The sequence below is a fragment of the Eubalaena glacialis genome, chromosome 11 (assembly GCF_028564815.1).
Source record: "Eubalaena glacialis isolate mEubGla1 chromosome 11, mEubGla1.1.hap2.+ XY, whole genome shotgun sequence".
NCBI classification, from domain to species: domain Eukaryota; kingdom Metazoa; phylum Chordata; class Mammalia; order Artiodactyla; family Balaenidae; genus Eubalaena; species Eubalaena glacialis.
This window is the reverse complement of record NC_083726.1, coordinates 38,426,936-38,454,077: the sequence shown is the minus strand read 5'-3', so window position 1 is coordinate 38,454,077 and position 27,142 is coordinate 38,426,936. Positions and strand designations below refer to the sequence as shown.

At 34.1% G+C, this 27,142-nt stretch overlaps 1 protein-coding gene across 4 annotated transcripts in view; it reads right to left on the bottom strand.

Moving 5' to 3' along the window:
- Window positions 1–27,142, bottom strand: part of PPFIA2 (PTPRF interacting protein alpha 2) — a 470,166-nt gene that overhangs the window by 165,219 nt on the left and 277,805 nt on the right. For 3 of the 4 annotated variants that reach the window (XM_061205834.1, XM_061205833.1, XM_061205835.1), the window contains 3 exons: window positions 18,515–18,616; window positions 6,996–7,160; window positions 896–970 (listed from right to left, as the gene is read on the bottom strand). In XM_061205834.1, the coding sequence (XP_061061817.1) occupies window positions 896–970; window positions 6,996–7,160; window positions 18,515–18,616 (342 nt within the window). The remainder of the gene's footprint in view (window positions 1–895; window positions 971–6,995; window positions 7,161–18,514; window positions 18,617–27,142) is intronic. The other variant, XM_061205836.1, reaches the window with a different exon arrangement.

The window sequence follows — 27,142 nt, the reverse complement described above, 5'->3', positions numbered from 1 at the left end:
GGGAGTTTGTACCAGACAAGATTTTTAGCATGGTTGAAAATGTGTATTTGTTTATGTGTGAAATGTAAATGTAAATATTACTTCGTTAAGAATCTCTTGGTAAGACTTATAATTAATGACACTGGCCTCCCACTTCCTTAATTATTTAAATGTAGGAAGTTATTACTAAAGAGTTTTAGTAATAATAATACCCCCATTTGCATTCCTGGAATAAACTTCTGAAAAAAGGTAGCCTTGTAAATTATCTGAGAGAGGGAGAGAGAGACAGAGGCAGAGAGACAGAGAGACAGAGAAAGATGGGGCTATTTTAGTGCCCTATATACATTTAATTTGAGATCTATTTATCTATCACCTATTCACCTATCTATATCTTATCTAATGACCCAAGTTCATTTGTAGACAAATAACCAAAGAAGTAAAATCTTCTAAGGAAAAAACAACTCTTTAAATCCCATGGATGATTATAAAATACTTTCTTAGAGTCATGAATGAGAGCAAAAGAGTGGATTCAATGATGCCACTAAACGTGGGCACAATGCTTCATTTGTAACATTTTCTAAATTTAACAGATATTTGACATGTTTTCCAGTTTTGGAGCTGTGTTTTACTTCTCAAAAGGCCCGGCATTCTGACTGCAGTCCTTCTAAATCCCCACCTCACTAGCTCTCATATCACTAGCTCATGATAATTCTCCTTTCATCTCTTAGTGACAGATCTGAATCACCAGAAATCAGAAAGCATGATTCTGGCAACTAGTTTTAACAGGCCTTGTTCAGTGGCATATACCAGATGTAATTTATTTTTTGTGACAGTTTTAATAAAAGTGATGTGAAACACAAGGGGTATAAGGTTAGCGATATTGCACCTCAAAAGAGGAGAAAGTTTGGTATGTTACCTCCTGATTAGCAGCAGCTAGTTCTTCTTCCAGTGCAGAGACTCTTTCTAAAGAAACCCTCAGTCGCTCCCTTACCTAGAAGAAAAACCAAAATATGTGCAGTCATGTATATCCCATACATATTAAACTGTGCTGAATCCATTAACATTATCAGAGACAGTCACATTTGAAAAAGTATTAAAGTATATATAGCCTTAAGTGCTCAGGAATACTATGACTACATTGTCACCTCATAGTATGACTGTATTAAGGGGTTTTCTTGTAAGCAAGTCCTTCTAGTGTTTCGTGACAGAGTTTACAATGGGGTTGAAGATCAACCCCTCTTGTTCTGAATTCTGATTCATAGTAAGTGGAGGCAAAGTTCAAAAGTTTATTATGAATTCATCTGAAAAACAGTCACTGATTAAGCATAAGATATAGGCAAAAAACTTTCTACTTCTTTAAAATAATAACTATGTTTTCCTTTGACATTTAGTACAAAATAATTTGTCTACAAGCAAAGGATTCTTAGAACCTGAAAAATGGTGTCCATTGCTCATGAAATTAATTTTGAATTAGTTAGAGGTCTAAATTGTTATTGAGGGATTGGAAAGTATATATCTACTTCGGAATTCCTAAATACTTTTCAGATACCAAAGGTTAAACCATTATATTTTATAGAACCAAAGACTGCACATTTAGTTTGAAAGTAATGATTTCCAAATGTTTCACACACAAATGAAACTCAGAGAAGTGTTTCTTTGATCCTTGCTTTCTTAGAACTTCTAAAATTGTTTTAGTTACTATATGTTCAGATCTATAGATATGTTCCATATTATATTTGTCAAAAGTAGAAAAGTTCAGAGAAAGAAATTTGGCTAAACTAAAATAAATGACTACAGCAGTTTAATTTTCTTTAAAAAAAATCAACAAAATTTATAGCTTCAATTCAATATGGAATTCATGGTGAGTTTTAGATTATTTATGAATTAACATTGATTTTCCATGGGAATATAACAGTGTGCATTTTAATTATAGAAATAAATTATTTAAATGAACATTCATTTTAGTAATTTATTAATGGTATATTTTAATTAATGGTCTTTATCTTCTTTTAGTAAGATTTAACTGGGAATATAAGTTAAATACACAAAATATCTAAAAACCTAGATACATAGTAATTTTAAAGTTGAAGTTACAAAATTATTTTCTAGTTAGCAAACAAACAAAAAACAAATGATATCCTATGAATCTAGAATCTAATTAGAAATTTTTAAAAATCTCAATTATTTTAGTAATGTATAATGATAACTGAAATATATTCAGGTGACTGGGTGCACTTAACTCCTGAAATACATCTTGAATAAGAAAGAATTAATGTATGACTGGAATTTTAATATTAATTATACTTAGTTATGTTCAAATTCTCTGAAAATTAGTAATACATACATAAATGGACATTTGATATCAAAAATAATCATAGAAGATCCTTCATGATATTTAAGTACGCCAGATGGGCTGCCAGGTACCAGTGCTGTTGGACAAATATCCAATTGTTCATAAAAATGCATAAAACTAATGTTGATTCATAACTGAACAAGAGCTTCTTAGAAGGAAATCTTTAATGATTTGACTTGGGGAATACTTTTTTCATGAGTGCTTGGATAGATGCAAACAAAGTAAACATCCCAAAGGCATGAAAATGAGGAGGATTGCTGATATGTGGAATGCAGATATCAACAAATATCTTAGTAGATGTCCTTGTTATTTAATAGGGATGATTGTAAAGTTTTATGTCCACTTCCTAAAATAGCAGCTATAAAATATGGGTATTCTGATAAAAATCTAAGAATCCTAGTTGATGAGAACAGCAATATGAAACAGTCTAAATATAAATTAATCTCAACATATGCAACATAATCAGATCACATTTAGACTGCAGTAAAGAGGTTAAGGCACTATATTTAAAGACATACTGATGCATTGGGATGTTCCTAAAAGAGTCATGCAAGCCACATAAGGAGCAGCTGAAACCAGGCTACACTGCGGGTTAAATGTCTTCCTTTCTTTGTTAAACTGAAAATCACAGAAACTGTTCCAAACTGTTTCAAATTTACCACAAGTTAAGCATGTATATTCTTATTATATTGAGCCTTCGAGTAGTAAAAATTATCAAGCTTTTCAAACAATATGAAAAATCACCCCTCAATAAATTTATAAGAGCATTTGCAACTTGAAATTATATTATACACAAAGTAATGAACCTAAAACTCTCTTCACAAGAAAATAAAAACAATTGCTGAATATATTTTGAATTCATGTTATAAATGTAAAATTTGATGTTACAAATATTAATACATTTATGATATGAATGCTTTATTCACATTTATATGAGAATGAAGTATTCTCTTTGTATTTATTTCTTGGGTAAGACTCAAATGAATGAAACATATTTGCTTCATCTTGCACTAATCTCTGCTAAACTTGGTAAAGGAAAAACAAAGGGAGGATCCAAAGGAGTAACCTTTCTAGAGTATAAAGAAATCTAACATTTTATCTTGTCTACATAACTGGAACTCCACTGGTAAGAAAAAATAGTATTTCTGACAAGGCTTGTAGATTTTTGCACTGCTCTGAGCACAGCACCAGCAGAATGCCATAATATCATTTTTCTTGTTGAATTTGGTGTTCTTTTGAAGTTATCTAGACATGAAAAAACTATAGTTTTAATTTTTTCCTAAATATAAGTACACAGTTGATGGTCTTGGCTATATACTTTACTTTTTCTAGTTTTTTGCTATTTAATTACATTCAATTAATCTATTGTCCACATAGTCTTTAAGATATATTGATTGCTTATTTATAGAGCTATAGTATAACCTCCCAAATATATTTATGTACATCTAGAATTTTTGATTTTTAATTTCATCTGTTACATTTATTTTCTTCATAGTGGTATGAAAAAATAATTAAAGAGAAAAAAATTTCCCCCAAAAAAAGATGTTTCAAGAGAAATGTTATCCCTGAGGATTAAAATAAGTCCCTAAGAATGACGAGTATGCTGCAGGATAAAGAGGGACTTGGGTGGAAGAGCACACATTTCAAATTTAAATTAAGGTATGGCAGGGGTTTATTTTGGAATTATCAATCCTGCAACAGAAAGCATCGTGAGGGAATCTTAGACCAGACATTCAAATCCAGTTTTGGCACTGTGATATTAGATCACAGGAATATATGTGGAGTGTATGTAACATGTGTTTTGGTTACATTTCCCATGCATACCCAGTATATCTTTTTAAAAAATACTCAGTGATATCTGAGTGATTGAAAAACACATGTATACTTCTCATTTCCTCCAGCCCACAGAATTGGTAAACATGTTGGAGACTTATGTCAAAATCACTGCTGGTCTTAGATAATTGTGTAAATTCTACCCTACAACTCAGTGGATATGTAAATAAGGACATCAATAATGAAGACTGCCAGTCATTGTAACTGTCCACAGCTATGCTCAATCTTTTGTATTTTATTTATCTCTTCCTGTGTTCTAAACCTTCTGTGGTAAAGTTGGTAGTTTCTTGTCCTCGATATGATTAATTGCATCTTCTTCTGATGTTCCATATATGTTTTAACATAATATCCATAGCACTTAAAATAGAATATTGTAATTACTTGTTCATATGTCTGTCTCCTTACCTCTCCTAATCTACACAAGAAGCTGTGAGCTATTCTTAGGGGAATTGTTTATGAAGGTGCTTAGGCACATATTAACCCCTTAATAACTAAATGAAATGTTAATTTAAATAAGCATGTGAATCAACAGTGATACCAATCTCTTCATTTAGTTTGAAATTTTTGTCAAATGCTGAAATTTATCATTAACAATAACATTCATTAACATTTACTGAGCATTTGCCATATGCTAAGTACTGGCTAGGAGCTTTGCATGTCAGATAATGCTATTCGGTAGGTATTATTATTCTCTTCATTCAAAAGAAGAGAAAACAGACTAAGAGAAATTAAGGTACTTGTCCGGGTCTGTCTAACTCCAAAGCCCAAGCTCATAATATTTTTCCTTCAGGCTGTTAGGTATTACTTAGTTGATAATCAGTTCTTTTGCCCTGAACTCACCAATGCCCAGGGAACATTTGGTGAGTTACTAAACCCTATTACAATTCCTAGGGTCACAGTATGAAATACTTCATTTAGTTATGCTAAGTTCCCTGAACATCTATATACTAAATTACTTTTAGATCCTAAATTGTACTACAACCATTTTCTTCTTAAACACCCATTAGGTTATTTGTCCTAAATGCTGTTTATTGCCTTCTATTCATTTTTTCATAAAAGCATCCCTCACCTAAGTGATGTGGGAGCACATCTAGGGAACATCTCAAATCACTCATTCTCAAGTCCCTCATTCAAGTAATTCAAAACTGTTAAATTTTCTCTGAACAGGCCATGCTCTTTTCAAAGCTCTGGGTTAGTTCACATATTGATCATATTGCTTAGAGTATGTTTACTTCTCTGCTTAAAAAATCCTTACACATTCTAATACCCAGACCAAATGTAACCCCCTCTGTGAAGACATTCTTGACTTTCTCATCACTTCTTCAGGAAAAATTAGTCACAACTTTTCCTGTGACTCCATATCACATCGTATATATCTCTTCTTACCACTCCCTCTTATTGACATGTGAACTCCAGCACTATGAACTCCTCATTTGTAAAGAAAATGTCTTATTTATCTTTGTGTGCTAAATATATGCCAAGGAGTCTGACACATAATAGATATTCTATAAATGTAAAGTCTTGCAAATTCTTAATAATGCAGTTTTGTAATAATAAATGAAATATAATATGAAAGTAAACATTAAATATATTAAATTATTATTTGATATTTTATATTAGTTGATATTATATTCATCAGGGATTTTTATATAATATCCATTTCTGTTTTACTCAAAATTATTCATAAACTAGTTGCCTCTCATACTAAAATTAAAAATGAGATACAATTTCTTCTCAATAATCTAGAAGACAGAATTATAGATATGCTATGTACACACTCCACATAAATCCCCTGCTCTAAGAACATCTGAAAGACTGATGATAAAAATATATATGTATATAAATATTAAATAGAGCAAAAGTGTCTGTATGCTCAAAACCTATATATAACTGAGTAATAATCCCTAGTTTGGATTTTAATGCTCAGAACTTGTCAGATACTTTACAATGAAGTGCCCCAATTCCCACTGTACAAAATCTTAAAGCCTTATTAATTTTAAAAAATTCATTCTTTGAAATTTTACAGAATTGAAATGATGTCATAAGCCTTACTAATATCCAAAGAATATTATCATCATATTGGCTTATTAATGTCCATAGAGCTTATTTGAGTAACAGCTAAGAGAAACTTATAGTTACTTTAAAAAAGACCTAAAGCAGATTTTTCTGCTAATACCTTATGCTGTTACCCGCAGAAACTCTTAAAAATGTGTGTTCAGAACTAAGATATTAGAAACCCCCAAAATAAAATTGTATGCTTCTAATATGAATCTCTAAAGGTTAAAGTATTTCCAATTTACACTTCAAGATATGTTTTATTATCAGTTAATAGTCTCCTATGTTGGCATCTATAGCCACGCACGTCAGAGGCGGTAGGGAGGATAGAGACTGTGGGGTGGGGAGAGACTGAGAGAGAGAGAGGGAGAAACAGAAAGGTTAAATGACAATACTGAATTTCAAATGGCCATCTGGACTAGGACTCTAATGTGCCATAATAGAAGTTTTGATAAACCATAGATTCAGATGTATTAAAAAAAAGAAAATGGTTATGAATATTACCAATATACATGCAATAGTCAGGGTGCGTTTTTTTTTTTTTAGTGATTTTTCCTGTAGTTCAAACGTGTTCCTCTGAACTGACTGACTTCAGCAGTCAGTAAGAGTCATGGATGAAGACAATGAACTTGATGCTGATGACAAAAGCACAGTTAAACTTGAAATCTTTTGTCAATACTATACCTTTTCTTCCAGTAGTCTTTTTTTTTAATTTCAGCTTTATTGAAGTATAGTTGACATATAAAATTATAACAATCCTTTCACAATACTATACCTTTTCATCCAAGGCCTTGTGGTGCTCAAATAAAGATTTCAGCGCCTTGAGAACCTCAACTTCGCTGGACACTCCCGAGGGGGACTGGGCTTGTCGCTTCACCACCGTCATTCTTAGTGACCTTTCATGTCGTGACACAAGGCACTCCAAATGCTCCAGTAACAGCTATTGGGTTTAACAGAAAATGTAATTATCTTATGGATACAAGTCACTAATACATACAGATGATTTCCATTTTAGTAGATTTCAGATTTATATAGTATCTAATGATAACCTCAGATTATACTACAGATAGCATCAATGAAGCACAAACCTGAGTTCATAAACCAGGGTTCATAAAATATATTAAAAGTAAATTGCATTTCTATCACATAACAATTTACTGAATTTAAAATATAATGTGAATTATATGCATTCTTTTAGAAGATTTAATAATTTCAATTTAAATTGAGGAGAGCTAGAACACACCATAATACAATCCAATAGGATAATGACTGAAGAACATTGAACAAAGCATGATGATTTTGTTAGAGAATAGAATTGAAAGTCAAAATTAATTTCACTTATATCTGATCATTTAAATTTTTAAATTGAAGGAAATGAGTATAATTATCATGTTGCTTTAAATGTGATTATAGTGATAATCATATGTTGTTATAGTAATTATAGTGGTAACATTAATGATTTTATTCACAATTAAATTCTTAGATTACATAACAGAAAAATATATGCAGCCAACTGGAATATAGTAACTGAGACCAGCAATAGTCATTTTGAGAAAAGAGGTTAAAGGACATAATTTTTAAACTGTCTACTCTGGAACCTACATTCACCAGTCAGTGTCTGGTGCCATGATAGAGACTAGGGGAAAGTCCAGTGAATAATGTTTCATTCTGGTTCCAGACTCTATGCTCTAACTTTTCCCAGATAAATTTTGCTTTTAAATGTTCTGTGAATTGGAGTTTCACCTTCATTTTATTTTATAAGTCAGTTCTGCAACTAAAAGCAAAGATATATGAAAAGAAAATAAAAAACTGTTATCAGTTATTAAAATTTTACTAGTGAAGAATAATATATGACTAGTAAGGAGGAGAGATTTTCAGAAGGCTAGTGAAAAGCACAGGCTAACAAATGATGTCTAGGCAAAATAAGCAGGAGTTACTGAAACAATAAAGGAAAAAGCAGATATAAGATACTGAGGTGGAAAGAAGTAAAGAAAAACTATTTTCTTTCAAGATTTTTCCTAAAGCTTATACTGTAATGAAAAATTTTGTTTTAAACAATGTTACTGTTAATTTCAGTGTCACATATTAGTATCACATTTCTTAGTTCTTAATAAGTTAATTTTGCTATATTCACTGTCACTAATTATGGTTCAGTGTGTCAGAAAATTTTGCCTGTTATTAACACAAAAAACCCCACACATATCTGAGATCCTAACAGTATATAGATCAGTCAGCCGGAGTCATATGTAAGCATCAAAATAATATTAAAAGTTCTTCAATATGAAGATGATACAATTAATATTTTCAAAGAGCTTTTCTTTTATTTACCAATCTCTGATTATATTCATGGTATTCTACTCTCTTGAATTCTATAGATACATGTGTGCATTGGTTAAATCCAAGCTGTTTCACATAGGTTATAGAGATTTGCCTATTTCTCCAACTTTATCTGCTGTTAGTCTTTCTCTGGCAAACTCTGCTCTTACCACGCCAGCCTACTTTCAGTTCCTCAGTCTTCCAAGCCTTTGCACGTGCTGTACCCTCTGCCTGAAATACTGTCCTTTGGCTTCTTAGTTGGTCAGCTCTTTCTCACCTTTAAGTCTCAGTTTAAATATCACCCTCTCAATAAAGCATTTGCCCACTACTCTAGGTAAAGCATTTGTAGGTCTCTCTCTTCCAAGTCTTCATAATCTCTATTTCATTCTCTTGCTTCATTTCTTCATATAATGTGTGTAATTTCTTAAAAATAGTTTTACTAAATTTCATTCTATTTCCTCATTGAAATATAAGTTCCATGAGGATAGGCACCATGTCTGTCTTGATCTTCTCTGTATTTGAGTATTGGCTCAGTTCCTGGCATCTACGCATATGTAAAAATATTTATTGAATGAATAGAAAAAAATGATAAATTAGGTAAATTTTCCAGTGTACATTCTGGCCTATATCAAAGCTAAATCTGCAGCCATGGTTAATTGGCATTATTTCCTAAAAGCTTAAGCTAATTAACATGGTTAATATATATATATATGTGTGTGTGTATGTATGTTTTAGGTAGATGATATACTTACAAAGAAACAAGACATAATACAAGAAAACTGGTTTCTCTAACTGTAAATTAGAGATGTCTTCATCTATATAGTAATTTAATAACTATTTGAGCTTCTAATATTGCATGGGAGTAGGTAGGATACAAAATTGTATAAGATATAATCTGTACCCTCTAGGCAAGAAACACAATATGAGTATTTATATTGAAGCTATAAAGGACATCTGTTATTGGAGATTATCTAAATCTTTCGATCACACTCTTTACATTTGGTAAATTTCTCACAATGTTAATCCCACCTTCTCAACATAGAGTGCAAAAAACTACAATTCTCAGTGTTCGGTGCCACAGAGGTTCTATTAATTACACACATGCAAGAAATGAGTGGTAAAAATAAGTTATAAGCCATATAAATAAGTTGGTGAAGGTATCTAGTTTGCTCAGTGGGAGGTGGAATCATGATTTTGCACAGAAAAGGAGAAAAAAATCTGTTTACCAGCTTTGCAGTGAAGTTCTAAAATTTTTTCCTGAAAGGTTAGGCTACAGACTGTTTTGGGTAAGAATTTCTTAATTTCTGTTAAAAATCATTGTCTACTTAAACTAGCTAGAGAGTGAATTCTGTTATATGCAACTAAGAATGCTATGACAGTACATCAGGTCATACTGACTGCTACCTTTCATTGTAATAGTCATCTGCCATACCCTGGTCATTGTTCCTTGAATGTCTTAGCAACTAGATTATTGTCATTTTTCCAGTGTTACCCCAGTTGTAATTCTTGGTGATTTTTATAACTCATTTAAACGATTTCTCCAGCATATTGGCATCTAAATTTCTAGACTTCGTGTACTCCAATGGTCTCAATTTCCCCCCTATTTCAGTAACTCACAATTATGGTTTCACGATAGACTCTACTGTTATCAATAAATGCGACTAATTTCAGTGTTTATTATACAACTCACAAATCATTAGTTTAGTTCAGTTATTTGAATGCTCAAACTCTAAAAATACTTGCACCTTCAATCTCTTTATCGTAGGAACTTATTACTACTTCTCACCATACTCTTGCCTTCACTTTCTTCTTACCCATCTTAAAGTTTATAGTTCAGTCTTTAAAATCAATCTTTTCCATGTTCCTACAACTTCCAGAATCCAACCACTTGCCACTACATCCACTTGCCACCTGGGCCCAATACCCATTATCTCCCACAAATTATTATAGTAGCTTCTTAACTGGTCCTCCTGCTTTCATCCTTCCATCAGGTTATTCTCAAAACACTATTTAAGTTAAAAGGGAAGCCAGGTCATTCATACCTCTGCTCAAATCCTCAAGGTCTTCTCATCTGGCTCAAGTAAAAGCCAAAGTCCTTAAAAGTACCAAAGGGATCTCAATTCTCTGAACTCATCTCCTATTCTTCTTGCTCACTCCAGTCTAGCTGATTTGGTTTCCTTGTAGCTTTGTTTTGTTTTGTTTTTTAACATTATCAGACATCCATGCTATTACATCAGGGCCTTTGTGCTTGCTGTTTTTTTCTGCCTAAAACATTCTCTTTCAGACATATGCATGACCATCTCATTCCACTGTCTCTTTCGTGGTTTTCGTCAAATCTCACCTTTCAACAAGGCTTTCCCCAGTCACCCTCTGCACGAAATATCTCCTTTCCAGTTTGTTTTTCCCCCTTGGCATTTGTCTATATCTAATCCACTATTTACTTTATACACTTATCTTGTTTAAGTCTGTCTCCCCCAAAATAATGTAAGGCCCATGAGGAAATGAAGTGTTTTTATTTACTTTTTTCCTATTTTGTCCATTGCTGTATCTCTCAGTGCCTAGAAGATTGGCAAAGTAGATGCTCAAAAATTTTTGGTTGAATGAATAAATGAACCCTGATTAAAACAGTAGTTTTTAACAGCTATGGCTATAAGTAACAACTCTTCAGACAAATGGGAATATGGGATATCTGACCCAGACAGATTTGACAAAGTAATAATTAGATTAACATCAAAAAAGGGGCATTGTCTTCCATGGTTCATGGATAGCTACTGACATGACCACCTGAGTTATCCTGAAATGGGGTGTCTCTGAAAGTAAGGCTTTGATGGACTGAGTCATATGTACAAAAGACCATTTTGAAGGGCAGGAAGAATATAAGGACAATGAAGTGAGCTGGATGCTTTGAGCTGCACTGAGGAGTTTAAAGAAAGAAAATGAGAAGCATAAGGTTTTAAATTTCAGGTCAAGGCTCAGAGAACTCAATAGTTGCTATGGCTGCTCATAACAGCCTCTTATTGAGGTCCCAAGACATAACAGAAAAAAGATAAAGAGTCTGATCTAGGAGAGGTCATTGAATTACAATGTATGATGAATTCAGAGCCTTACCAGGTGTCTTATTTGGAAATGTTGGCACTACTATGAAAATAAAAAGGTACCACCAAGAATTAGAAAAAGGAAATTTAGAAAGTTTCAGATGAATCTGATTTACCTTATCCACCAAATTCCAATGGGTCGCCCTGCTTCACTAATAAGCGTCATCTTATTTGTTTTGATGACCATGTATGACTCAATCATTAAGTAGTTGCCTGGCAAAACATAGCCTATGTTCTCTCCTCTTGAATCTGGTTGGGCCTGTGACTGTTTTGATCAACCTGTGTTGTATGGTGATGGTGACAATTTGTGACTTTTGAGTCTAGGTCCTAAGAGGCAATGCAGTTTCCAACTAGTTCACTGGAGTACTTGTTCTTAGGTCCCAGGGCCACCACACAAAAACTCGCTACTCTGAGACCACTGTGCCACAGAGGTCATATGGAGGTTCTCAGATATAAAGTCCCAGTTAAACCTGTCTGTCCTTCAGTCACTCCAGCCCAGGTGCTAGACACAAGAGCAAAGAAGTTATCTCACAAGTAGATCTTTCAGCCTCCAGATATTTGAGTCACCACCTGAAAATCATATGCTAAAGCTGGTCCATACTATCTTGTGAGAGAGGATCATTTTCAGAAATCTTGTGAGCTGGTAGTTAAGCACAGTTATTGTTAAAGCTTAAATTATGTAAGCTTATAATTAAATAAAATGTTTTTAAAAGATAGTAAACGCTCAAAATATATCACTTCCTAATTATCTTACTATATTATACTATTACTCATGCCCATAGGGTTGTTTACTTCAATGGTATTTGATAGTAGAAATACTATATAATGGTTCACTACTGTGCATCTTTTCCCAACTCTGCATTTAGTGACAACATTTTGGAAGTTTGAAAACAGCCACAGTGGGAGTATTTACACCACAGAAATTAACAAACACTATATATCAGTGCTTTTTGCTTTTTCTGATAAAAATAAATCATCTACCAGTCACTAGCCATCAAGTCATCCCAGCTGAGAGCCCAAACCTTATGGAGCAGAGAAGGGCTGTCACCACTGTGCCCTTTTTGAATCCCTGACCCACAGAACTGTGTGTATAGTAAAATATTGTTTGTGCCATTAAATTTGGGGGTAGTTTATTATAAAGCAATAGATAATCAGAAAATCTTCCCTAAAGGGACCTGTGACCATGTAGCATGGTAACAGCTAAGGAAAACAGAATACAAAACTATTTTGGGTATTAGCTCTAAGCTAGGACTATATCTTTGGTACCCACTGGTATAAACGCGTTCAATAATCTGGTAGACAAAATGATTCATCCTGTGGATATTGACTTATTTCTTTGGCCACCACAGCATTTGCTCAGTGGGCAGAAAATAGTGACCATGGTTTCAGGGATAGAAATTATTCATTGACCTGACAAAATGGGCTTCTCATCATTAAAGTTGATAGGGTTACCACCCCAGCTGAATAGCCAAGTTACCTGCTGTAGCCATCAACCTTGAAGCCCTGACATGGTGCAATATACCTAGAAACAAACTACTCATCTTGAATCAAGCAGATTACATCAAATCCCTTCTATCAGGGAGGCGGCTATCTTTTGCTACTGTAATAAAAACTTTTTCTGGATATGGATTTGCCTTCTCTAATGGCTCTGCCTCTACCAGCAACACCATCTTATTAGATTTTTGCTTAATATCCTGTTATCATACACAATATTACTTCTGCCCAAAAAAACTCATCTTACAGTGAAAGGGCTAATGCAATTGACTGATGCTCCCAGCCCTGGCTTCACCATGCTATCACATCGTTCAGAAGCAGATGATCCTAAAGAATGGTTAAGTGACCCAAGGAAGAATCTATTTTAATTTAAATTGAGAGATAACACATTGCTAGGTTGGGATGCTATCATCCTGCAATTCGTATACACTCAGAATTAGTGATGGAAGTAAGGTTCAGTTTCTCTCAGTTTCAGATCCGATATATATGGGTATAGACCCAGGTCCAGGAATCAAGGTTTAGAATTGGAATTTATATTTGCCAATAGGACTTTGTAACCAGTTGGAGAAAACAGGATCTTTCTATTTTTATTGTATCATACACATAGTATATATTATTTTCCCATTTTCTTGTTATATTTTTACCATTTTACTCTATTTTATATTGGTTATGTTGATTCTGATGAACATTTAAAGTAGTCCATAGGTTACAGAATATTAAGATAAGATTGTGATTTAATGAGAGCAAGACTGTACACACTGAAGAACCCCATACATGAAGCTGGATGCAGTTAACTAGAGGTTACGAACTTTCTTTTTTGATAAAGGGTGATTTTATTTTTGTTTAAGAAGTCTATTTGTATTGTTGGGTAGATACATATCAGTATTGCTGCCATTTAGAATTTTAATATGAAAAAAGGGTATGACAAAATCTGGGTGGTAGTGCAGACTGCCATTTCAGGTTTCCCCAAATCTTTTGAATATACCCTCCATGTTTGATAGGTCCCCACATTCTGAATGCCATCTTCCCACAGTAGGATTCAAGGAACACTTCTCAGGCATGTTTACCACCAGGTGGCAGATATGTGACTTAAGAGCTGGCCAACCAGAGCTCCCTGCACAGGACAGATTCTGAGGGGATCCAGATGAGGAAACATTCTGGGCATGGGACATCCATTTTGCTGGCACAGGTATTAGCAGACGCTGCATGTTTCTGGGACTTGGGGTGTAAAATAAACTTACAAAGCTAAGAAACATGGTCCTAGAAATTGTGCCTGGAAGTTCAGTTTAGAGATTTCTTACATGCTTTAATTAATGCCTTCTTGATTAAAATAGCAAACTGTGTTGTTATGTGCAATTAGGAACTCTCATCCATATAACAATAAAACCAATTGTGTTTTTATTCATATAAAACAGACTCCTTAAGGGCTTAAAAATTTATTCTGAATACTCCTCGATGCCTAGGAAAATATTCTATATAATATATGCTTAGTACTTGTTGAATTGAAGTAATAATGAATGTACATTATGTATCTTGGAGAATGTGGCCAAAAATGCTCTAATCTAGCATGTTTCTATACCTTTAAACTTCAATTGAAAATACAAATAAAAAGGAACTTACCTAAGATGCCACTAACAGTCTACTACTTTGTACACCTTCGCTGGGAGCCAAACTTTAGTCTAATGTTTCATAAATCTTGCAGAAGGCACTCTCTTTGGTACACTCAAAGGACTGCAGGGACTATGTGAGTGGCCATTCATCTATGTTGGAATTCACTTTAAATGACCACAGCCTATATATGTATACACACAAACATATCATATCGTATATGCATATACACATACTGCCTCACTGGGAATTTTTAAGCTAAATTTCTAAAACTATAAATCTTTCCATTAGATCTGAATTCAACATAACCTTGTGTGCAATTATTTTCAATCACATATGGCTTTCAAGTAGAAATGCTTTCTGCCCTGTAAATTAATTTGGCCTCTGTAATATGGTCACATAACACAATACTAACATCTGAAAATGAAAACCTTCAAATTGATTGTTTTCATGATCAGTCCACTCAGCATCCTTTACTCTCAAGTATGGTTTAGATACCCTATGTGTCTTCTAATGTACGTGTTTGAGTCCCACATTGAAATAGCTGTTGGGAGGGTATATGTCCTATCTTATTCACTCTTGTATCAGTCATATCTTGTTGTAGCACTTTCATAAATATGTATACATGAATCCATACATGCACACACATATCTTCACCTGCTTTCAACTACTAGGGTCTTCCCTTCTCAACTGGATTGTACGTTCTACTCATCGAGGAAATAAGTTTGGAGGGAACTGGTTAACTTGTATAAACAGGTTTGTCAAGAATGGGAAGCTTTTCTTTATTAATGGCAGGTGTCTGATTGTATTTGAACATTTATTTAACATAATTATTTTGGCTCAAAACAAAAAGGCATAGTAAGGAATGTTTCAAATTCAATCTTTAATTTGAACTAAAGATAACTTCTTTTTTTTAGTTTATAACCTATGAGATGAAATTACAGTGTAATTATTCATAACTGACATTAAGACTAGCTCTTGAAACCCTGACTTCTCTTTCAAAGTCATACAGTAGTTGCATTCTGAAACATTGTTAATAATATAAACCATCCTTTGAGATCTTCAGGCACAAAAACAGTTGAAACAAAACGACAATGAAACAACAAGAAAACTTTTCTACTCTGATATTAAGAAATAATAACTATATTAATATTTCTAGTTTTCCTTTACTTTTTCATTAATTCAGATAATTCTGCCAAAACATAAGTTTCAGCAGTCAATTTGAGGATGTTGAAATAATGGCAGGAATGCTGTTTTCTTGTAAGTATAACTTGCCTAGGTATGGTCAGAGAAGTTTTAGGAATAACAAAATTTGTTTCATCATTTTTTCTACATTTTTGGTAGTATGGAAACATTAAACAATAAAACTTGGTTGAATGTTTCTGTAAATACCCACTACAATTTATGAAGTTTTAATTTTTGTATAATCATGAATAACATTAGGATGATTTTATTTGGATGTTCTCAATTTAGCAGGGCATTATGGAGGAAGAAAGAAGGTGGTCTGATTTTCAGCCCTGGGTATTTTTGGGGTGGTGGGGGAGTGTGAGAGGTGGTTATGTAACTTAAGAAGCTGTTATATAATCAATATTTTACACAAGGAAGGTTTCATAAATCTATTTTCCTTGACATAATCAACAACAAAAATCCTCCACATCATTGCTTTAGGAAAGGTAGAAAAATGTTTTCCAGCTTGATTCATGTTTTGAGAGTAGTTATGATTCATGTTTAAAAATCAATGGCTTCAGTTTCTATTACCCTAATGGAACTTAATATTTGTACTTCTCTCACTTTGATTCCTGAATGGGTATTTCAAGTACAGCTTGCTTTGCTTTCTTTGTTACCCAAAATTCCTTTGCAGATGCAATAACGACAGGTAGTTCCAAGCTTCATGGGGTGTAATGTGATGAAAATTGTGAGGATGCTGTTGCCAAACCTCCCAGTCTCTGGAATTAGTCACAATCAAGAAGGCATAACACACTCCATACTACAGTGGTCTACTCTTAGGCAATGTTTCCCCTAAACTGTAGTAAATCTTTGAGTTTCTTCATGGATCTAACTTGAGTAATTGTGCTGATGGCCTCATGGCTAAGGGCACAGGCTCTGGAGTTAGTTTGCCTTAGCTTTCAAATCCCTTCCCTGCTATTTACTAACTGTGTGACTTCTGGTAAGTGATCTGCCCTTTTCTGAGCTCAGTTGCCTCATCTATAAAAAGGGTATAATTATAATATTTCCCTCATAGGGCTGTAGAAAGGATTAAAGGGCTGAATAAAGGAGAAATACATACATGGCTAATAAAAGAGTTTCTGGTGCATTTTAAATAAGATTAGTTGGAAGTCTACTGAGAGGTTTGCATTTCCCTCCATTTTTAGCTTCCTGTTCGTGCTTTTACATTGGGCTGTATTGAGTTACACTAGGGAATGTTGCCTAAAGCATTAAAATAGAAAATAGTGAAACAGGGCAGAATAAATCTCATGGCAGAAATACACTTTAAATTTGTATGGAAAAAGTATAATTTAAAAATCAAGGGTGGGAAAAATATATAGAGGGAGAAAGAAACAGAAAAAATTAATCTGACACCTGGTAACATGATCTAAATTGCTCTTGTTATGTCCTATAAGAGGCAGTCCATGTGACTGGCTCATCAAAGTCTCAATGAAAACCGATTCCTTACGTACATACCCTGTGAATTCTCTTTACCCTAAAGTAAGACCCTGAAAAATAAGAAACTGAGTTTGATCATATAACTATTATGCATGCAATGGTATCTCTCATTCCATGGGCACAACCTCATTCCAGGGGCACAAGCTGACTGTTTGTGAAGCTGTCATTTTTATATTACTCTCTAAGACCAAGCATGCAATGAATATACAGTTAACTGTAACTTACCTTCTCAGCATCAATCTGCCATAGCTCTAACACTTAAAATATTTTCACCTACTTCACATTGAGATTGAACTATAATCACACCAAAGTGGTTTCTCTCTACATTCTTTTACTAGAGAAACTTCTCTTATTTATGGGTAATATGGCGATTTATATATTTTATGAAATTTAGTGACTTTTTCTTCCAAACTAGAAAATACAGCATCTTTGATGAAATTTTAAACTTTAATGTTACATGGCATGTTATGAGATTAAACAAATACATGGGTTTCCAAGAACAGAATATTGTAAATTCCAGCAGGTTCATAAAATCACAATATCAGAACTGGAAGTCTCCTTAATGATCTTCTAAAATAGAAAAGGTATGCCTCTTTTAATTAGGAGAGTCCTGTTCCAGTGGTTTTATGTTTTTAACACCTTTTAAGAAATTGTTATTTTTCTGGGGTGAGGTGAGGATGAATGTCAGGTCATGCCCTCATAGCACCCCAAAGTCAAAACTCATGCTCCCCTCTCAAACCCATTGCCCTCCCCCATTACCCACCACCAGCTTCTGAAGTATCGCCCACCTACTCCAATGCAACAGTTTGAAACTCACTATTGAAATACAACTCTTCTTTTTAAAGTCGAATAAAGCAAAGACCAGAAGAAATACTAACATTTTTTAAGGCAACATAATGATTTAGTAGCCGAGACTGTAATTTAGGTTTCCTGTCTTCCTGTTTTGAGTTTTGTAGTACAGTATATTCTCCTTTAATTTAAGTAACAGACCATGAGTTGGCGTCTGCTTAAAGTCTTGCTCAAGTTTTTAAAGGCTTATATTTCTGTGAGTATACTAGAGATAAGGCACTGAGCTATACATGGAATTAATTCCAAGCAGAGGCAGTTTTATACTTACTCTTGTATTGTTTCTTTCAGCTTTAAGTTCAGAAATTTCTTCTTCCTTTTCTAGAAGTTGTTCTCTGCAGGCATTTAATTCTTTTGTCAGTGCAGCAAATTCCTGAAAGAGGAACAAAAAATTTTGAAGACATATTCCAGATTAAAAAAATGTATTCCAGCAGGAAGAAAAAGTAAATCAAAATATAAACTTTTGAGTATAGAGAATAGAAAACATGGCCTAGATGACTATACATTGCTATTATTTATATGTACATTGCTGTTATTAAATTAACTTGGTTCCAACTTTAAAAAAATGCTAGTACACGGTACTTAACAAATACATATTATAATATGCTGCTCAGATGAGTGTATAAAATATATTTCAAAATGTATCAGATACCTCATATTGAATTTAACATTAGTATGATAACATATTGATAATATAGAACAATTTAAATTTGGCTAATTTTGTGAACAACTCCAAAGATCTCATACTCTCGTTCCAGATAGCAATGTTTAGACTGAGCATACTACATCATAAGAAAAAACCAACAACCACCACCAACAATCAAAAAAAAAATTCTTAAATATACTATGTAGAGATTAAGAAGTTTACTTATTTAATAGGAGGAAGAAAGAGAATGCACTTGTATCTTAAAAAATAATAAATAATAAACGTATCTAAGACTTGACAACATTATCTAACATTCTCTTATTAATTTATGCATTTAGACACAATAAAGTTTGCTTAAAAAGAAGGGTAAGACACTTAATTCAACTATTCTGTTACTCTAACTTACAAACAAATATTTTTAAATAATTTTGAAAAATAGTAAATAGTAAGAGATCCATGTTAACATTGAATTCTTTACAGTGATTCTCAGTAATAAAATTGATGCTTGTCAAATGCATGTAAGTATTTGGGAAAATTTGGCACCAGGCTGGGAAAGCACTGTCAGAAGATCAAAAAGAAAAACAAAATGAGGAGATAGGTTTGGTTAACCCAATCTCCACAAAGGCAAATTTAGCAAAAAGTAAATGAATATGATGATTATGCAAAGCTGGGAAAGGTTTAGGTTTATATTTTTGTTTGCTTCAAACCACTTATTGTGCTAAGTTTCTCTGAGTGGCTTCAAACCAAGTGGGTACTTCAAAGACCTCAGAGTAGACTTAGTTTAGAATCAAGATGAAAGAGTTCATTGCTACATTTGGTTGGCATTACAGATAAATGTTTTCTCCTCTGATTGCTGCCTGCTTAAATGTTGATATTCTCTGAGTATATTATTTAAGTGGAGAATGGAAATAAGCAACAAGTAGAAAACAATAAACACTTCCATAAAAAAATTTTCTTCATATAAATGGCATAGTTTTGATGGAGAAAAGAAGAAAGTAACAAAGATTCTGCATTGTATATTATTAACATATATATTTAAAATTAATCCTATACTCATGAGTATTACAAGGCAAAATATTAATCAAATCTGTATATTTAACATCATACCATTTTTAAACAAAACATGTATCTGGTTTACCTTTCTAGAGATTTAGCTTGCTATCTACAGAAAGAAAAAAGATCAGAAGGAAATATTTCAGAATATTAACATTACATATTTCCAGGTGGTAAAATTATCAGTGGATTTTGTTTTTAGCTTTCTGCTATGTAGTTGTCATCAAAACTTTCTATAATAGAGAAAAATGCTTTTATGCTTAGTGAAAAAAGAAAATATAAATCTGTAAGTGCACTGAAACAATCATGTGTTCATAACCAATGACAGAAATTAGTCAAGATGTTATTGGTGACAGATGACTTTGCATTTTTAATTTACTATCATGGCACTGATTCTGCGCAAACTATTTAGTGACTCCATGTATTAAGATTAGTCTTACATTTATTAACTTTCTAGCAAATTTCAGACACTATCTTCACATTCATTATTTCATCTTGCTCTCTAAATAAATAGTGAGGGAGTCTCATTCCCATTTTATGGCTGAGGAAACTGAATTACCAAGATATAAGTTGAAGTTCATGAAGCTCACAACCCATAGAGAGTGAGTTATGCTGTGAACACAGTTCTCCAGACTGTGTGTCCAGTGCTTCTCCACTATACCATTTTGACCTAACTGTTCATCAGGTTTTTTTTTTTTTTTTATACAGCAGGTTCTTATTAGTTATCCATTTCATACATATTAGTGTATACATGTCAATCCCAATCTCCCAATTCATCCCACCACCAACCCCCCACACCCCCCCGCCAGCCACTTTACCCCCTTGGTGTCCATACGTTTGTTCTCTACATCTGTGTCTCTATTTCTGCCCTGCAAACCGGTTCATCTGTGCCATTTTTCTAGGTTCCACATATATTCATTAACATACGATATTTGTTTTTCTCTTTCTGACTTAATTCACTCTGTATGACAGTCTCTAGATCCAGCCACGTCTCAACAAATGACTCAATTTCGTTCCTTTTTATGGTTGAGTAATATTCCATTGTATATATGTACCACACCTTCTTTATCCATCCGTCTGTCGATGGGCATTTAGGTTGCTTCCATGTCCTGGCTATTGTAAATAGTGCTGCAATGAACATTGGGGGTGCCTGTGTCTTTTTGAATTATGGTTTTCTCTGGGTATATGCCCAGTAGTGGGATTTCTGGGTCATATGGTAATTCTATTTTTAGTTTTTTAAGGAACCTCCATACTGTTCTCCATAGTTGCTGTATCAATTTACATTCCCACCAACAGTGCAAGAGGGTTCCCTTTTCTCCATACCCTCTCCAGCATTTGTTGTTTGTAGATTTTCTGATGATGCCCATTCTAGCTGGTGTGAGGTGATACCTCATTGTAGTTTTGATTTGCATTTCTCTAATAATTAGTGATGTTGAGCAGATTTACATGTGCTTCTTGGCCATCTGTATGTCTTCTTTGGAGAAATGTCTATTTAGGTCTTCTGCCCATTTTCGGATTGGGGTGTTTGTTTCTTTAATATTGCGCTGCATGAGCTGTTTATATATTTTGGAGATTAATCCCTTGTCCGTTGATTCGTTGCAAATACTTTCTCCCATTCTGAGTGTTGTCTTTTCGTCTTGTTTATGGTTTCCTTTGTTGTGCAAAAGTTTTTAAGTTTCATTAGGTTCCATTTGTTTACATTTGTTTTTATTTCCATGACTCTAGGAGGTGGATCAAAAAAGATCTTGCTGTGATTTATGTCAAAGAGTGTTCTTCCTATGTTTTCCTCTAAGAGTTTTAAAGTGTCTGGTCTTACATTTAGGTCTCTAATCCATTTTGAGTTTATTTTTGTGTATGGTGTTAGGGAATGTTCTAATTTCATTCTTTTACATGTAGCTGTCCAGTTTTCCCAGCACCACTTATTGAAGAGACTGTCTTTTCTCCATTGTATATCCTTGCCTCCTTTCTCATAGATTATTTGACCATAGGTGCGTGAGTTTATCTCTGGGCTTTCTATCCTGTTCCGTTGATCTATATTTCTGTTTTTGTGCCAGTACCCTATTGTCTTGATTACTGTAGTTTTGTAGTAGAGTCTGAAGTCAGGGAGTGTGATTCCTCCAGCTCCGTTTTTTTCCCTCAAGACTGCTTTGGCTATTCGGGGTCTTTTGTGTCTCCATATAGATTTTAAGCTTTCTTGTTCTAGTTCTGTAAAAAATGCCATTGGTAATTTGATAGGGATCGCATTGAATCTGTAGATTGCTTTGGGTAGTATAGTCATTTTCACAATACTGATTCTTCCAATCCAAGAACATGGTATATCTCTCCATCTGTTGGTATCATCTTTAATTTCTTTCATCAGTGTCTTATAGTTTTCTGCATACAGGTCTTTTGTCTCCCTAGGTAGGTTTATTCCTAGGTATTTTATTCTTTTTCTTGCAATGGTAAATGGGAGTGTTTCCTTAATTTCTCTTTCAGATTTTTCATCATTAGTGTATAGGAATGCAAGAGATTTCTGTGCATTAATTTTGTATCCTGCTACTTTACCAAATTCATTGATTAGCTTTATTAGTTTCCTGGTGGCATCTTTAGGATTCTCTGTGTATAGTATTATGTCATCTGCAAACAGGGATAGTTTTACTTCTTCTTTACCAATTTGTATCCCTTTTATTTCTTTTTCTTCTCTGATTGCCATGGCTAGGACTTCCAAAACTGTGTTAAATAATAGTGGTGAGAGTGGGTATCCTTGTCTTGCTCCTGATCTTAGAGGAAATGCTTTCAGTTTTTCACCATTGAGAATGATGTTTGCTGCGGATTTGTCATATATGGCCTTTATTATGTTGAGGTAGGTTCCCTCTATGCCCACTTTCTGGAGAGTTTTTATCATAAATGAGTGTTGAATTTTGTCAAAAGCTTTTTCTGCATCTATTGAGATGATCACATGGTTTTTATTCTTCAGTTTGCTAATATGGTGTATCACATTGATTGATTTGCATATATTGAAGAATCCTTGCATCCCTGGGATAACTCCCACTTGATCATGGTGTATGATCCTTTTAATGTGTTGTTGGATTCTGTTTGCTAGTATTTTGTTGAGGATTTTTGCATCCATATTCATCAGTGATATTGGTCTGTAATTTTCTTTTTTTGTAGTATCTTTGTCTGGTTTGGGTATCAGGGTGATGGTGGCCTCATAGAACGAGTTTGGGAGTGTTCCTACCTCTGCAATTTTTTGGAAGAGTTTGAGAAGGATGGGTGTTAGCTCTTCTCTAAATGTTTGATAGAATTCACCTGTGAAGCCATCTGGTCCTGGACTTTTCTTTGTTGGAAGATTTTTAATTACAGTTTCAATTTCATTACTTGTGATTGGTCTGTTCATATTTTCTATTTCTTCCTGTTTCAGTCTTGGAAGGTTATACCTTTCTAAGAATTTGTCCATTTCTTCCAGGTTGTCCATTTTATTGGCATAGAGTTGCTTGTAGTAGTCTCCTAGGATGCTTTGTATTTCTGCGGTGTCTGTTGTAACTTCTCCTTTTTCATTTCTAATTTTATTGACTTGAGTCCTCTCCCTCTTTTTCTTGATGAGTCTGGCTAATGGTTTTTCAATTATGTTTATCTTCTTAAAGAACCAGCTTTTAGTTTTATTGATCTTTGCTATTGTTTTCTTTGTTTCTATTTCATTTATTTCTGCTCTGATCTTTATGATTTCTTTCCTTATGCTAACTTTGGGTTTTGTTTGTTCTTCTTTCTCTTGTTCCTTTAGGTGTAAGATTGGGTTGTTTATTTGAGATTTTTCTTGTTTCTTGAGGTAGGATTGTATAGCTATAAACTTCCGTCTTAGAACTGCTTTTGCTGCACCCCATAGGTTTTGGATCATCATGTTTTCATTGTAATTTGTCTCTGGTATTTTTTGATTTCCTCTTTGATTTCTTCAGTGATCTCTTGGTTATTTAGTAACATATTGTTTAGCCTCTATGTGTTTGTGTTTTTTACGGGTTTTCCCTGTAATTGATTTCTAATCTCATAGTGTTGTGGTCAGAAAAGATGCTTGATATGATTTCAATTTTATTAAATTTACTAAGGCTTGATTTGTGACCGAAGATGTGATCTATCCTGGAGAATGTTCCATGTGCACTTGAGAAGAAAGTGTAATCTGCTGTTTTTGGATGGAATGTCCTATAAATATCAATTAAATCTATCTGGTCTATTGTGTCATTTAAAGCTTGTGTTTCCTTATTAATGTTCCCTTTGGATGATCTGTCCATTGCTGTAAGTGAGGTGTTAAAGTCCCCCACTATTATTGTGTTACTGTCGATTTCCTCTTTTACAGCTGTTAGCAGTTGCCTTATGTATTGAGGTGCTCCTCTGTTGGGTGCATATATATTTATAACTGTTATATCTTCTTCTTGGATTGATCCCTTGATCATTATGTAGTGTCCTTCCTTGTCTTTTGTAACACTCTTTATTTTAAAGTCTATTTTATCTGATATGAGTATTGCTACTCCAGCTTTCTTTTGATTTCGATTTGCATGGAATATCTTTTTCCATCCCCTCACTTTCAGTCTGTATGTGTCCCTAGGTCTGAGGTGGGTCTCTTGTAGACAGCATATATATGGGTCTTGTTTTTGTATCCATTCAGGAAGCCTGTGTCTTTTTGTTGGAGCATTTAATCCATTCATGTTTAAGGTAATTATCAATATGTATGTTCCTATGACCATTTTCTTAATTGTTTTGGGTTTGTTTTTGTAGGTCCTTTTCTTCTCTTGTGTTTCCCACTTAGAGAAGTTCCTTTAGCATTTGCTGTAGAGCTGGTTTGGTGGTGCTGAATTCTCTTAGCTTTTGCTTGTCTGTAAAGCTTTTGATTTCTCCGTCTAATCTGAATGAGATCCTTGCCGGGTAGAGTAATCTTGGTTGTACGTTCTTCCCTTTCATCACTTTAAATATATCATGCCACTCCCTTCTTGCTTGTAGAGTTTCTGCTGAGAAATCAGCTGTTAACCTTATGGGAGTTCCCTTGTATGTTATTTGTCGTTTTTCCCTTGTTGCTTTCAATAATTTTTCTTTGTCTTTAATTTTTGTCAATTTGATCACTATGTGTCTCGGCGTGTTTCTCCTTGGGTTTATCCTGCCTGGGATTCTCTGCACTTTCTGGACTTGGGTGGCTATTTCCTTTCCCATGTCAGGGAAGTTTTCGACTATAATCTCTTCAAATATTTTCTCAGGTCCTTTCTTTCTCTCTTCTCCCTCTGGGACCCCTATTATGTCAATGTCATTGCGTTTAATGTTGTTCCAGAGGTCTCTTAGGCTCTCTTCATTTCTTTTCATTCCTTTTTCTTTGTTCTGGTCCGTAGCAGTGAATTCCACCATTCTGTTTTCCAGGTCACTTATCCATTCTTCTGCCTCAGTTATTCTGCTATTGATTCATTCTAGTGTATTTTTCATTTCATTTATTGTATTGTTCGTCTCTGTTTGTTTGTTCTTTAATTCTTCTAGGTGTTTGTTCTTTAATTCTTCTAGGTCTTTGTTGAACATTTCTTGCATCCTCTCGATCTTTGCCTCCATTCTTTTTCTGAGGTCCTAGATCATCTTCACTATCATTATTCTGAATTCTTTTTCTGGAAGGTTTCCTATCTCCACTTCATTTAGTTGTTTTTCTGGGGTTTTATCTTGTTCCTTAATCTGGTACATAGCCCTCTGCCTTTTCATCTTGTCTCTCTTTCTGTGAATGTGTTTTTTGTTCCACAGGCTGCAGGATCGTTGTTCTTTCTTCTTGCCTCTGCTGTCTGCTCTCTGGTGGATGAGGCTATGTCCATCAGGTTTATATGGTTCAGATTTGGAGTGCATTTAGCAATCCTTTTTCTTTTAACTGGAGAATTATATAATCATTACTTATAATTACCATTTAGGATTCTTCTGAATTAGTCTAAAGGGAGTGTGGAGAACTAGGAAGTGGGGTATTCCTTCCATTCAGAGCAACAAGTGTTAGACAAGAACATCCTGCATATCTAGGACTGCAACAGGTGCAGATGCCTCGTATGGAGTTAATCATCAAAAGTTTTTACACTTTTTCACTGACATTTCTCTCTTCTGTACCTACTCCTCCATCCACACTATCACATGAACTGAGTATTTTTTTAATCAACTTTTCCTAGATAATAGTAACAGTAAAGGTAGTTAACATTGACTGAGCCCTTACAATATGCCAGGCACTCTGCCAAGCAATTTATATTGATTATCTCATTAATCCTGATGAAACTCTGTAACACAATACTAAAATCTCACTAAACAAAACTAAACACTCTTACCATACAATTCAGCAATCTCACTCCATGGTATTTCATTCCAAAGTAATGTCACTCCAAAGTAGCTGAGAACTATGTCCGCACAAAAAACCTGCACATGACGTTTATAGCAGCTTCACTCATAACTGCTAAAACTTGGAAGTAATTGAGATGCCCTCCAGTAGGTGAAGTGATAAATAAACTGTAGCACATGCAGACAATGGAATATTATCTAGTGCTAAAAAGAAACAAACTATCAAGCCAGGAAAAAACATGGAGAGACCTTAAATGCATATTAGTAAGTGAAAGAAGCCAATCTGAAAAAGGCTACTACTGTATGATTCTAACCATATGGCTTTCTTGAAAAATAAAAATTATGGGGACAGTAAAAAGATGAAAGGTTGCCACAGGTGTTGGGGGTGTGGAGGGGATGACTAGAGCACAGAGGATTTTCAGGGCAGTGAAAATGCTCTGTATGATATTTGATGACAGATATATGTAATTAAACATTTGTCCAAACCTATAAACATACAACACCCAAAGTGAACCATAATGTAAACTATGGACTTTGGGTGATAATGATGTGTCAATATAGGTTCATCAATTGTAGCAGATGTACCACCCTGACAGGGGATGTAGATAATGGTGGAGACCATTCATCCATGGGGGCAGAGGGTACATGGGAAATCTCTGCACCTTCCCTTCAGTTTTGCTATGAACCTAAAACTGCTCTATGAATATAAAATCTTTTAAAAAAAAAATCACTGAGGCCTAGAGAAGTTAATAAAATTTCAAAAGTTAGACACTTTGTCAATGGTATAGCTGGACTTTGAATCCAGACAATCTGTTTCATAGTGGATGACTACAATAGATTGTTGGTTTTTTTTTTTCCCTCTCCCGATCACAGTCTTTCCCCTTCTAA